The sequence below is a fragment of the Pongo abelii genome, chromosome 3 (genome assembly GCF_028885655.2).
Source record: "Pongo abelii isolate AG06213 chromosome 3, NHGRI_mPonAbe1-v2.0_pri, whole genome shotgun sequence".
Taxonomy (NCBI): domain Eukaryota; kingdom Metazoa; phylum Chordata; class Mammalia; order Primates; family Hominidae; genus Pongo; species Pongo abelii.
In genome coordinates this window covers 107207856-107222581 of record NC_071988.2, presented here as the reverse complement: position 1 = coordinate 107222581, position 14726 = coordinate 107207856, and the positions used below count along the sequence as shown (strand labels likewise).

Sequence of the window (14726 nt, the reverse complement as noted above, 5' to 3'; positions counted from 1 at the left end):
GCTTAACATAGCCCTTGCTCCAAAGTATCTTTCTGAAAGAAAGTGTATATGCTGATTTTAATATGGGTATCAGAGGATAGAGACTTTCTAGTGCTCCTTATTCTCATCTTTTGTTAACAATGACCATCCAAACTTGAACTTTTAATAACAGTGTTTATGTTCACACAGAACTTCTTTATCAGTTCAGATAAAGCTTTAAACCTGAATATGTCTGGTCATAATTCTAACTTTTTTTTTTTCTTTTTTTGAGATGGAGTCTCGCTCTGTTGCCAGGCTGGAGTGCAGTGGAGTGATCTCGGCTCACTGCCAGCTCCGCCTCCTGGGTTCGCGCCATTCTCTTGCCTCAGCCTCCCAAGTAGCTGGGACTACGGGCACCCACCACCATGACCGGCTAATTGCTTTTGTATTTTTAGTAGAGATGGGGTTTCACCGTGTTAGCCTGGATGGTTTCGATCCCCTGACCTCGTGATCTGCCCGCCTCAGCCTCCCAAAGTGCTGGGATTACAGGCGTGAGCCACCGCGCCCGGCTATTTTGGCCTTTTAAAGATATATTCAGAATGATTACATGTCTCTCTTGAGAGGCAGTATCCACAGTAGTCATGCTCACAGGCTGTGGAACCAGATTTGAATTCTGACCCTGCCATTAGTTGATGTCACGATTTAACCTGTGTCTCAACTTCCTCACCTGTACAACTTCCCATCTGTTCTTTATAGCATTGTTGTGAGAATTAAAAGTGTATAAGTAATGTAGGTGCTTAGGAGAGTGGCTGGCACATAGTAATAACACATGTTCGCTATTTTTTCCAGACATTATTTGAACCCAATAAAGAATGTTAACAGAAAGGATGATCAAGACAGTCAAATGATGCTGGGAGTACATTTTCAAAGTTTGGTTTTGTTTTACTACTTAGCATATAGATAAAGCCAGCAGAACAGAAAGACAATACTGATTGAGGAACCTAAACTATAGGTCTCGAGAGAAGATGATAAAAATGTTAAAGTTCTCTAATTTTCAGTTACAAAGATTCATTCCCTCGTAGGGAAATTTCCCTACAACATTACCCGCAGCATGGCAGTTTTATTGGGATTGGAATACAGTCCATATGGTGTGCTTGCTGACACTCTGGAGTTTAGGGGAGTGAGCTCCTCCTGAGCATATTTTTCTTCTGTGAATAATCACTTGTCATTTCAAGTCCCCACCCCCATGAGAACTGTGACCTTGGAGTCCTCTAGGGAAGCTGCATTTGTTCCCTTGCTATTATAAGCATTTGCCCAAGATGACTCCAGGACAAAGTTTAATTCCGCTGCTTGTTTTTTTTGTTTTTCTCTTTCCATTTGTCTTCATGTAACATAGACTCCACAACCACAAATTCCAGCTGAATTACATTTTTAGGGAAGTGCAAAGACCTTGGGGCAGGAGAGGCAGAAGTCAGTGAAGCAAGAGTTCACCACATTTTCAATCACTTAAAGAATGATGTTAGAAATTCAAGTACCTTTTCCCCATTACTGGGGAAAATGTTTTCCCTTGACAGGCCTTACTTCAGAATTAGATTGTATGACCCAGTTAGCTAGGCTGACTCAAATTATAGAGCAGGTTGGCAGAAAAGAAACAACTTACAGAATCAAAGCAAGTGTAGGAAAAAAGAATTTGAACTATCTCTGCCTGATGATCTTCTGAGTTCACTCCTAAGGGATGCTCTACAGCAAGGGAATAAATAGTCATCAACACTTAACTCCTAAAACTTTCAGAGATAAATATTACCTTTAGGAATAAATATGCCACAGCTGGGCTAGAATGATGACCCATACTTGCTGTGTGCACATATTTAGGGAGTCCCTGCACATCAACACAGCCCTTTTTCCCCCCTTTTTTTGGCATTTGAGAATTGGGCTTCTACTCTGTGAGTTGGAACAGCTCTTCTGAAACTTTAATGTACAAACAAAACATCTGGGGATCTAGGTTAAAATGCAGATTCTGATGCGGGAGGTCTAGGAGAGGCTTGAGACTCTGCATTTCTTACCAGCGCTGACAGGACACTGGTGCTGCTAGTCACTGACCACACTTCGAATAGCATGGAGGTAATATAACACTGAGGCCAGTCCTGGACTCTGAATTTTCTTGGGTTCTCCCATTACTATTATTTCTTCTGAGCCAATGCTAGGGGTTGAATTATGTTTCTCAGGAAAGATATGTTGAAGTCCTAACCCCCAGTATCTCAGAATGTGGTCATATTTGGAAATAGGGTCTTTACAGGTCAAAGAGGTAGTCCCTAATCCAATATGACTGGTATCTTCATAAAAGGGGGAAACAGGGACACAGTGATAGATATGCACAGAGGGAAGGTGATGTTGAGAAACATAGGAAGACAGGCATCTACAAGTTAAGAAACTCCCGAGTCTATCAGAAGTTAGGAGAAAGACCGAGAACAGACCTTTTCTAGGGTCTTCAGAGCCAGCATCAACCTGCTAACACCTTGATTTTACATTTATGGCTTCCAGAACTGTGAGATAGGAAATTTCTGTTGTTTAAACCACCCACTTGTGAAACTTTGTTACAGCAGTTTTGAGAAAGTAATACAGGTACTGTTATCAAGGACATTTCCCTGACACTTCATTCTCCTACTCTGTGACACAGACAGAAATGTTTGGTGTACCACAAAACTTAACACAATCTGAGGAATGTGAACACAACATCCCATACACAGATAAGGTAACAACAAAAGATGGAGGTCTTGTTTCTTAGGACTAAAGCTTGCATTGCTCCTACTGTCATTGCACGTGTCAATAATGACATGCTGTCATAGATTGCCAACACTGCCAAGTCTGAATTCCATAATTTATCCAAAACTGCTCTTCTCCACAAATCACTATCTGGCCGGGTGCAGTGGCTTACGCCTGTAATCCCAGCACTTTGGGAGGCCAAGGCGGCTGGACCACTTGAGGTCAGGTGTTCCAGACCAGCCTGGCCAACATGGTGAAACCCTGTCTCTACTAAAACTACAAAAATTAGCCGGGCATGGTGGCACGCACCTGTAATCCCAGCTGCTTGAGAGGCTGAGGCAGGAGAATCTCTTGAACCCGGGAGGCGGAGGTTGCAGTGAGCTGAAATCATGCCACTGCACTCCTGCCTGGGCAACAGGGCAAGACTCCGTCTCAAAAAACAAACAAACAAAAAAATACAAATCACTATCACATTCTATTGCTTCACATCCTTTGCACCTCATTAGCAGCCGTACAAATTGCTTTCCTTTTTAGAACCATTTTTCTACAATGAAACAAACCTTGCTTTTTTTTTTTTTTTTTTTTTTGAGACGGAGTCTCACTCTGTTACCCAGGCTGGAGTGCAATGGCGCGATCTCGGCCCACTGCAAGCTCCGCCTCCCGGGTTCACGCCATTCTCCTGCCTCAGCCTCCCAGCTGGGACTACAGACGCCCGCTACCATGCCCGGCTAATTTTTGTATTTTTAGTAGAGACGCGGGGCTTCACCGTGTTAGCCAGGGTGGTCTCGATCTTCTGACCTCGTGATCTGCCCGCCTCAGCCTCCCAAAGTGCTGGGATTACAGGCATGAGCCACTGCGCCCGGCCCAAACTTTGCTTTTTTAAAAAAAAAAAAAAAAAAAAAATCACATTGTGAGAGTTACTAGGTTTGCAATGAATACAAGAAGAGAAAAACAAACCCGCATAGACTTATTTGAAAGGGTGTGGGCAAGAATGACGTATGCTAATCTCACTCACTAGCTAAGTGATGGATCTCTACAAATCAGACCGACAGCAAACATGATTCAAACACACTCCTCAGAAAAATGACAAGCTACTAACAAGGTATTTGCTTTCACTTCAAAAGAGTAAAATATATGCTTATGAGATCCATGAAAGCCAAGGAGTGAAATTTTTTTATTTTGACACTTAGTCATTACACTTCTAAATATGGTTGAATCTACTTTTTGTACTCTCAGTATTCTTTACTTGGGAACCACTCCCTTGGAGGTATTTGAAAAGTGCAGGAGTCTTTGGGTTTTCGCATAAATGGAGGAGTTATTGGCATTTAATGGGCAAGGCTTGGGGAAACAAAACATTCCATAGAGCAAAGGACTACAAATATTTGTCCCTTCCCAAATAGTAAAACAACTCTAGATTGAGGCCCTCATCCCATCCTGGCATTTCTTTAAGATTAATGGTCTTTTCAGTTTGGGCTTTCTGTTCACTGTTTGACTTCTACCAGAAACCACGTGGACATCACAGATCTTCTCTCTGCTTTGACAGGTGTGTCATTCCTTGGTATGTCCAAAGAACACTGGTTTCTCACTCTATCCTCCTTATGGGATGTTGTAACAAATACACTGGGTAATCAATACAACTGTTCTTATTAGTTTTCTGTCTCATTTTCAGGGGCAAGTGGCGAGATGGGTGAAGTATTACAGATATATCTGACCAACAAAGTGTACTTGAGGTAGGACGTCTTGGAGGTGTTTTAAAATATTCTTTTATGCAGTTCTCTATTTTCCTTCATGATTACTGTTAGTGTCTCTTTCTTTTATCCATTCATTTATTTAACATAAAAAAGGACCTGCTATGAGGAAGAAATTGTGTTAGGTCCTATGGAAGAAGGTCACAGATAATGATAATGAGGTCTTCATTCTGTGATGATAAAATTTATCCTATTGTATCTCCCATTAGTTCTTTTTATTCTCTCTGATAACTTCCCCCAACTTTTTCTACCTCTTGATCTAGAAAAAATTCACTCCCCCACCAAAATGATAGTCCTATTTGCTAAAATATCTCCATTCACAGGTTAGCTTTTTGATTATTTCTTCTACTATAGACAAATACATACATACATATTTTCTCAGCTAAACTTCGTAATATGTGATTTATGCTAATACTACATATGTGAAAACTGAGCTTCACAAAAGTTAAATAACCTTCCCAACTTGCTCATGGATTTCAAAGCAGATCTAGCTGATCCCAGTGTCTGTGTTCTTAACTAATGTAAAATATTTCTGATATTGAAAATCACTTTTGTGTGACTTCTAGTGAGCTTATAAATACCTTACTTGAAAGTTTCAGACACATTTGGCCTTCATTCTCAGCACCTTCACTAAATTGTTCATGACTGTTTTAGAAACTGATTGTATCTTCCAAGTTTCTATTAACACTAAATTTTAAAAGTTTAAAAACTTTTCTGGGTTTCTTAGCTAATACAAATCCACAAGGCAGAAATTCCAAATATAACTGGGTAGTCCTTTGCAATTTTTCAAAGCCTTCAGGCTTTTGAAGTTCTGTGGACTTGCCTTAATCTGTTGCTAGAACACTGCACATTGCTCTAAACAGCCTGCCAGTCTGAGAAACTTAGCGTGAATGACACAAGTGTTGTTGTTTTTTTTTCCCCCAGGTCAGAGGATGGTGTGAAACAGCACGGGAGGTCATAGGAGGGGAGGAATCCCAGGATAAAGAAATTAACTAGAGGAACAGGAAGTAAAATAGAAAAAAAAATCCAGACCTAAAGAAACATCTTTCCAACTGAAGCTGTCTCCTCCCCACCAAGAACATACCTCTTGGTAGATAGCTTTTTGAATCAGTTCAGTCTATTCTGATAGCAACTTCAAAGGGCCAGCACGTAGCTGACAGTGTGTCATTCCATTGTCATACCAATGGAAGTCACAGATCAGAAATTTGCAGATACCAGAGAGAGTGATGGTACTTTGAGGCCTCAATCAAGTGTCAGATTTAGGAATCAGGACAGTTAAGAACAAGAAATCAGTCTACAATATTCTCCTAACACTTGTCTGGCCCCAGCATAAAACACAGGCATCAATTTGGAATTGTAAAAAAAATTAGTGATTTACATATATACCTTCTTTGCTTTCCTTCCTCTCTGAAGCCTGGGAGCCTGAAACACATAGAGAACACTGGGGTAGATGGTACAGAGAAAGGCCCACCTCGGACACCTTTATTCTGCTATGGTAACTGCCACGCCGAGGTACCCCTCAAGAAGCAGGACACTATTTCTACCCCTGCCCAAGACAACTCAGTGGCATGGTAGTGATAGCATCTCCCCTGTGCATGTAAGCACACCAAAACCTTCTAGTATGCTGATAATTTCATACTTTACACCTAAACCTTCAACCATTTTAGAATTTATTTTGGTGGTACTTTTTTCTAAATGGCTACATAGTTGTACCGGTACCTACTACTTCTTATTGACTCATTCATCCTTCTTCCACCATTTTAAAGTCCTGCCTAAGTTAATGGGGTATATTTGGTGTTAGGAGAGGGTTGTCCACAATGGACTAACCCATTGAACACTGCACATGGCAAAATGATACTAAGTAGTCTATTCCTGTTTGGTGTGTTAATCTGCATTAATCATGCCTTTTTATTTTTGTATTTCTGATGATTTGTCATCTGAGGCCTTGTGGGCCTGAAGAGACTGCCCCTTCCAGGGCTACCCAATGCCTAGTAATAGTAAAAGACCCACCTGGCAGTGTGTTTTCACATGCAAACCAACTAATCCAGAGCCCATACCTCAACCACCTCCTCTATCAGGCTCTCATGCTCTGGGCCACTATCCTTCTGCTCAAATCACTCCAGGGCCAGGTATTAGACAACTAGAGACAACCTCTACACCACTGAGACCACCGAAATTATACAAACTAGCCAATCCCAAGCCTACTCACCCTGCCTTATTTGTTCCCGCCCACAGAAAACACAAAAGGCTCTCGCTCCTGTTTTCCTTTGGCTCCCTTTGCCCCTGACTGACCCTGGTGCTTGCCTGTATGGCCCCTGCATGTGGCCTGCCCCTCTCTTCTTGGGAACTTGAGAGTGACAAACTATCTCTTCAATAACAATCACCTCCTAATCTATTGGCCCCACCATTCCTGAATAATAATAAAACCTATGTTTAAAAATACAGTTCTTACACAGACTTAGCAGGAAAAGGAGACACTTTTTTTTTTTTTTTTAAAGATAGAGTCTCACTCTGTTGCCCAAGCTGGACTGCAGTGGTGTGATGTCAGCTCACTGCAGCCTTGACTTCCTGGACTCAGGCGATTATCACACTTCAGCCTCCTGAGTACCCGGGACTACAGGCACATACCACCATGTCCCCTAATTTTTGTATTTTTAGTACAGACTGAGTTTTGCTATGTTGTCTAGCCTGGTCTTGAACTCCTGGGCTCAAGTGATCCTTCCACCCTGGCCTCCCAAAGTGCTGGGGTTACAGGTGTGAGCCACTGTACCAGGTGAAGACATTTCTTTATAGCCACAAAATAATCCCTCTGAACACATTGGTGTGTTCTAATAAGTTATCAGTCAAATGAAAGCCCATTGTACAAGAATAAGAGTTGGAGAAGGAACACAATCCAGTTGGTTTTATACTTTATCATAAAAATATTTAAAACATGCCGATCTTTAAAAATATTAAAATGTAAAAGTCTCTCTTTTTATTGATTTTAATATATTGGAGTAGTGTTCTTGAAAATTCCCTTAAAGTCAAATATGCCTATAAATAGGAAACTTTGCAATAACTTTTTATTGATGGTTCCCTGCCCATTAGAAATATTTGGAAGTTGTAATTACATTGTCTCACTGATTATTTGAATTACATATTGATAAGAATTTTGGGGCTCTTAATGTGTAAAGAGTTTACGTTGTATTGGTCATCAGTGTTTTTAAAAATTATTTATTATTTATGGTGATAGGTGGCTATTGAAGGGAACATAGGTAGACATTAGAATCCGATTTGAGGTCTTCCCTAGTATAATGGAAATAACTTAAATGTTTAAATAGCAGGAATTATATATGTATTTGAGATAATGACTTTAGTGGGTACCTCCTGTGGCAGGGGCCAAGAATGACAGGCAGTCATATTCTAGCAACCAGGCTGTATTTATTTTATTTCCTTAGAAGACACACTGCATTCAAGATAAATGAGGCAGGGCTCTTGAGCAGACTTGCAGAAATGTTTATATTCCCTGTTTCCAACGGAGAATCACCTGCTGCCATCTGCTCCTACTCCAGCTGCCAAGTCCTTATAGCCAGTGGTCCACTGAGGAGCCCAGTGACTGTCAGAACAGTGTGGTCTCAGGACTAATCTACCAGAGGAATAATCACATCACATAACCTGCTCTCCAGGTTTCTTCTCTCCAAACAACCGAGGCCTAATTTAAGGAATCTAGAAGTAATAGTAGTTAAAAGTTGTGTGAGTGCCCATTTTATTATCTGAATCTATATTGCTTTGGGAAGAGTTAGTAGACAAAATAGAACTTAGTGGCCAAGGTAAAGAGACACACAAATGATGGATAGTGCTGTAAGCCAATCTCATATGCTAAAAGTCATATTTAGTGTCAGTTTACCAAAGGCCTCTGTAGAAGTGTAACTATGTCAGTATGTATACACAATAGTTGACGTAGGTTCCCAAGCCTAGCAACGGACTAGATGGATTAAAAAAGTATAAATAGCAGAAATGCTAGGCACAATGGACACAGTGGTCCTTGCTGCCTGGTAGCCACTAATCTCATTCTTCCCCACTCACTCTCCCATTTTCTGCTCAGACAGTGGGCAGTAATCTCTTGATTTCAAGGGAAGTAGGATTTTCCCTAGTCCCAAGGGATACATAGAAACTGCTTCCTTGTCCAAGGTGTAGAAATTGAGTGTAGGTCAAAAGAAAGAAGGTTCAGCAAATGAAGAACGTAGTGAGTTTATAGTCTAGAATAAAAGTGTAAAGCTGAAAGAAGGAAGAAAGCAAGGACACAATGTGTTAAAGAATTTAAGCATTTTAGAAAATTAGAGATATTTATCAAATATACAAATAAAGGCTAATCTTTCCCCTTAACTAGGAGAACTTAATTGCATAGAAGTAAATGTGTTTGAACAGACTGGCATGTGCTCTGAGGTCAGTACCTATAATCTCTAAACCTTTTTAAACCTCTTTGCATGTTGAGGTAAGCTAGTTATCTAAAGAACAAACACAGACACTATTAAAGGCTTTTCTTGGCTGTATACACTGATTATGATTCATCAAATAGGTGACTAACTTTCTAGTGTTTCAACATAGAAGCTGACCGTGGGTTCACATGGATGCCACATTTGAACATACAAGACTGTAGTCCTCACAGAGGGATGAATACTCTTGTGTTGATAAAACAGTTATACGAGGCCTTCCTGTACATCTTTTCAGTCATGGTGATAGTCATGTTAAACTCTTTTCAAGAAGCAGCCAAATTTTAGATCATGAAAAACCAATATAGTACAGGTTCCCATATAGAAATGCCAATCATCAATTCTTTGTACAGCTGAAGTTCCACATCTGTGAAATGAAACTTTTTCTTAACTCGCATAGAAAACATTACAGTGTTAGAGTCAGGTGTTTCTGCTCAGCATACCACAGTGCTCTTATATGGAGTCTGAAAGCAAGGAACCGTGAAGAGAGTGTCCCAGGAACTTGGCATTCCACATGCATGTAGGAACAGGTGACGATCTAGTTTACAGTATTAGAATCTTCTTTCAAAACTGACATACTTTAAAAGTGGGACAGATAATTTTGATATGTTATTTGTTAATTGTTTTGAATAATTTTAATGTTCATTGCCTTTTAATAAAATTTATTTTACTTCATTAGTTTTTAAAGTCTATCAAAATGGAGATCGATTTTAAATAAAAATTTTAAATTTCCTTTTTTCCTTCTCATATTTTTAATCTCAGCAACAGAATCCAAATTAATTAAAAATGACAAGTACATTCCACAGGTTGACATGTTTTATTAAGAATTCTTGTCCTTGGCTTCATTTCTGCTGACTCTAAATTTTTTAAGTATGCTATTGTTCTTTCATTAGACATAAAAATTTGAGCAGTTAGAGTAATATTTGGTATTCCCTCATAATTATTCCTCATTTTAATGTATTGTCCTCTTTTTCATTTTAAAATCTGATATTCTTTTTCTTCTTCTACTTACACAGTACCAAATTCCTATACTTTTCCCTTTTCTCGAATACGAGTCTCAGGAATATAAACCTCCTATATATTTATTTAGATATTTAAAAAGTATCTCCTTTTTATAGTTTATGGGTTCACTTAAGTAGCCAACATACAAAACTGACCCACGATTAAGGTCTGTTAACCCAAGAGCATGATTTTAATTCCTATTGTAACAGACTCATAGTGGGTAATACTCTGTGTTCCCATGTACTTCTACAAGCTTACATAGCAGTTGTATTGTCCTGTGTACACAGAATGTAAGGTTACAAAATTCAAATACGCTGATAACAAAAGCTTTATAAGTTGATTAAGTTAATTGTAAGTACATCAAAAGATAGCACGTATTATTTGGTTTTCTTTTGGCTCTTTTTTTTTTTTTTAAATAACACACGCAGACACACACAAATGGCCAAGTAGAAGTTTTCTTTTTGACAAGCAATTACACAGAAAACTCCCACTGCTTTTGTCAACAGATCAAATCCTAAGGCACTCTACTCTCTCAAAGTTTCAACCACTAAAATGTGGGTAAAGCAAAGAATACACCACAGCAAGCACTAAACAAATAAAGCAATTTAGATTTTTATCGGAAACAGCTTTTATATTCCTTCAAATTAGCACTGGAATTCTGTATATGAACAGATACATCATGTGGCAGCAGCGATTAATGAAAGAATCCAAGAAACACTGCACTATAATGATCACATTTCAACGTGGAAGAACAGCACTATGTCCAATCTGTTGCCACAATGTAGACACCGTGGAGAGCTGAATGGATCATGACAGAAAACAAGGGTATAAATAAAACCGCACACAGTCTAGGTCCTGAATTTGTGGTGATATAAATATCCCCAAATTATTAAACACAATCAACAACAATACCTGGCAATTTGTCTCCAAATTAAGAACAAAGCACCCAGCTCTCACCTTGCACAAACATACACTTCAGTGGTCAGTGACAAATGCAGGCTGCACTTGCAAGCTGGGAGACAGAGCAGCTGCTCTGTCCTGAGTCGCTTAAAGCACATTCGAGCCCAACTCAGGTCCTACTGTGTTTGCTCACTGCAGTTTCTCCCATGACTCCATCACCCAGGAATGGAAACCACGGCTCGCTCCCCAGCACTAGCGGGCTCCCCAGCTACTGAGCTCAGGTAAAAACGCTGAGTCCTGCAAGGTCACCACAAGGTGACCACAAGCAAAAGGAGCGTACAGGGAAAAGGAGGGGTTGTCATGGAAAGACCCTAAACTCCAGACACCTTGCCTTACGAGATTCTGAACTCCGTAAATCAGAGCTGGGACAATAAAATCTGAGAATCCCAAATGGCACCAAGCCAAGCAACCAACCCAGGGGCATTGTTTAAGCAATAATCTCTCTCTCTCTCTAAACACACACACACACACACACACACACACACAGACACACACACAGGCAGACTTCAGTGTAGCTATTCTAATTGCCCGGACATCCCTCTTAAGCCAAAAAGTTGTTTATTTTTTTCAGGTTTCCAGGTAACAGGGCTTAAAGAAGGATCTTAGAAAATTAAAGTATTTGCCAAAATCAAATTAATTCTAAGAGCAAAATGATTTCTGGCCCATAAACTCATATAATAAAGTCTTGCATTTTGCATACATACTGGAATTATGCAAACTCCCATATTAAAAAATAGTAAAGAAGTATTTATTTCAGAGCTGACTGACAGAATCAATTTAAATTTCTCATAAAAATTCCTATCATGTTTTTCAAAATTAGTCTCGATTATGCACATTTTAATTTTGGGGGTCTTTAAGAAGGCATTTCTTGCCAAAAATATAATCACTCTGAATGCATATATTATAAATAGATACAAACATGTTAATAAATATTTCCCTGTAGAGTCTCTCTTTTATTTCTCATATTTTGATCTTCTTAGAAGTGGAGAAGGAACAACTTTTAATCTTGCAAGTGCCTTACAAAACATTTCTTTTTAGTTGTATATATTTTTTTAATAGGTAAATTATATTTTTTTAATAGGTAAATAATGACTTACTGAATTTTAGATTGATTGCATGAGCAAGAAATTATTCTCACCCTTTAGACATTTTTTTTTAACCTTCTTCTCCAACTACCACTGTTCATTAGCAATTTAACCTCCTAGGCATCAGTGCTGTAATCTATAAAATAGAGATTTGTTACTAGTGCTTGTTTTGTCTACTTCCTTGGCTGGTGACATGAGGGTGAAATGGGACAGAGTGTAGGACAAAATGCTTTCTATATGTACAGTACTTGAAAAAATGCACTTGCTGCATTTCCCCCCTCTTATTTCCCCAGTGAGTACTGGGACTAGCAAATTACTTGCTACATTCTCAAGGAGGGCTTCTTGGGCTTCAAGGAAACTGCTTGTTTCAAGTGGGCTACAAATAGAGTTCGAGATTTTATTGAACTGCTGTTCTCTTTGTGGCAGATCCTGAGGGCAGCCACCACATGGCCAGAGTCAGTTGATTGTGAGCAGCATGAGCCCCGTCTAGTGTTTGAGGCAGAAAAGACTAGTCAAAATTCTGGTAGAAAATGCTCACGTGCATGGTTGGTTACATAGTTCGCCGGGCGTCCTGTTGTACTCCTGTGTTTGAGGGGGATGGAGAAGGGGATTAATGAAGGGGAAAGGTTAGCTATGGAATGGCAAGTTCACTGCTGAGTTATTCAGTAACAAATGCATCTGGGCATTCATGCTAATTTCTCTACAATTACTTATGCATTTTTTAGAGGTCAAGTTGTGAAGGGGGGCGGGGAACAGAGGGAGGGAGACAGGTGGAGAACAGGAAAAGAACTAAAAATGTGGCCACCCGCCTTATGAGACACACAGGGCTGGGAGCTGGGAACTTCATGTATATTATCTCAGCTCTCATAATAATCCTAGGAGATACCTGTTATTCTTATTTTACAGATAAGCATAATTAACCTGTACACTGTTAAAGGTCAGTAGTGAAGTTAGAATTACAATCAAGATCTGCATGGTCTAGAGTTCCATAGTCTGAGTAAACTAGTTACCTTACAGCTTTCTCAGAAAAAGAAAGGAAATAAAGTGTGGTTTTTATACAGTGAGAATAGGGAAGGCAAGAGTACAAGTCAGAAAACTTCTTGAGGATATTGACTAGGAAAGTTAACTTTTACAAAGAGTCCAGAGATTTTTAGAAAAATGAGTTTTCATTTTTTTAACAATGAATTAATTGCAGGATGCAGAAAGGAAAAATCAGTTTTTATTTCTAGTGCCAATACTTATTTTTTAAATTGGGTCCTGCTTGTTTTTCAATTGAAGAAGCAAGTTCAGAAGTCTTTCTGTAGAGCAGACTATTACTCTGGTTTTTTTTAACATACACATAATGCATTATTTTATCTTAATTTTCTTAAATTATCAGACCTTTAACAATGGTCTTAAGGAAGCAAGGCAATCTCTTGACCTTCGATGTAGCGGAAGACTTTTTTTCAACTGTAGTGTGGAATATAGTACAGTAGCCATAATTTTCTCCTGGGTTTGAGGATGTTAATAAATTGGCAGGTTCTTCCAACCAATTTTACTGGAAAGCTAGAGGCAGAGTCTGAACTGCAGGGCTACATGTATGTATGTGTCTCTGTTCTACTCTTTAAGTAAGTGTCATTCCCAGCTGTAAGAGAAATGTTTAAATCGTATCTGAAGTCAGTTTTCAATTATTCAGATGTCTCAAATGAAAAACAATAAAAGTGGAAACAGAGTTTTAGGCACTTTCTTCAAAGTATTATACTGCCCCACTAAGGTATTTCTTTTCTTTTCTTTTTTTTGTTTTTTGTTTTGTTTGGTTTTTTTGAGATGAAGTCTTGCTCTGTTGCCCAGGCTGGAGTGCAGTGGCATGATCTTGGCTCACTGCAACCTCTGCCTCCCACGTTCAAGCGATTCTCTTGCCTCAGCCTCCCTAGTAGCTGGGATTACAGGAACATGCCATCACACCTGGCTAATTTTTATATTTTTAGTAGAGACGGGGTTTCTCCATGTTGGCAAGGCTGGTCTTGAACTCCTGACCTGAGGTGATCCAACCATCTTGGCTTCCCCAAGTGCTAGGATTACAGGCATGAGCCACCAACCTGGCCGGGTATTTAGTTTCTCAAACACTACTGCTAGTATTGCCCTAGTGTAATTACCATGGCAGAAAATAAGAGCACATTGCTTCCTTCCTTTGTCTCTGAACCTCTATGTTTTTTTTTTTTCCTTTTGGATTTTAAGATACTGAGTTTAGACTCATATATGGAAAAGATACTTGCACTGAAGTTTAAAAGTATGAAGAAGAAAGCATCTAGAAGAATCGGTCAACATTTGCAATCAGTGAGGAGAATAAATAAGATGTTTTGGTTTTCTATTTGGTTCATGCTACCTTGCCCAGTAATGATACCTTCCTGATGTTTCCTAGAGGCAGTGTTTCATTTCACACAGATACTCATGAAGGTCTGGCCTGAAATCCTTGTAGTCTTTCCACTTAGGGTAGTACTGGATTCATGGATGAGTCGGATGGGGTTGTTTCTAGTGTGTGAACTAATGAAGACAAGTATTTTTCTAACACATTTCCCCTGCCACTCCCTTCCATTTGGCTTTTTTATTTAGGCTTTAGAAACAACTCCAAATGATAATACTTACAAGCTGTGAAGAGCAAATACTGTTGAAACACTGAAAGTCATTTAGGCATAAAAATGAAAGTAATCCAAAATGTGAAAGCTTTTAGCAACCATCTTATGTAGATGTTTAAAGAT

The 14726-nt window shown here is 39.2% G+C and overlaps 1 protein-coding gene across 4 annotated transcripts in view; it reads right to left on the bottom strand.

Annotated features, from left to right (window-relative positions):
* The window catches only part of ARHGAP24 (Rho GTPase activating protein 24), a 514188-nt gene that overhangs the window by 161306 nt on the left and 338156 nt on the right, over window positions 1-14726 (bottom strand). The window contains exon 1 of one of the 4 annotated variants that reach the window (XM_054553504.2): window positions 10901-11103. The exons of the other annotated variants lie outside the window; for them this stretch is intronic. Coding sequence (XP_054409479.1) covers window positions 10901-10913 — 13 coding nt within the window. The 5' untranslated portion in view covers window positions 10914-11103. Of the gene's footprint in view, window positions 1-10900; window positions 11104-14726 lie in introns of those variants that run through there. 4 annotated transcript variants of the gene reach the window in all.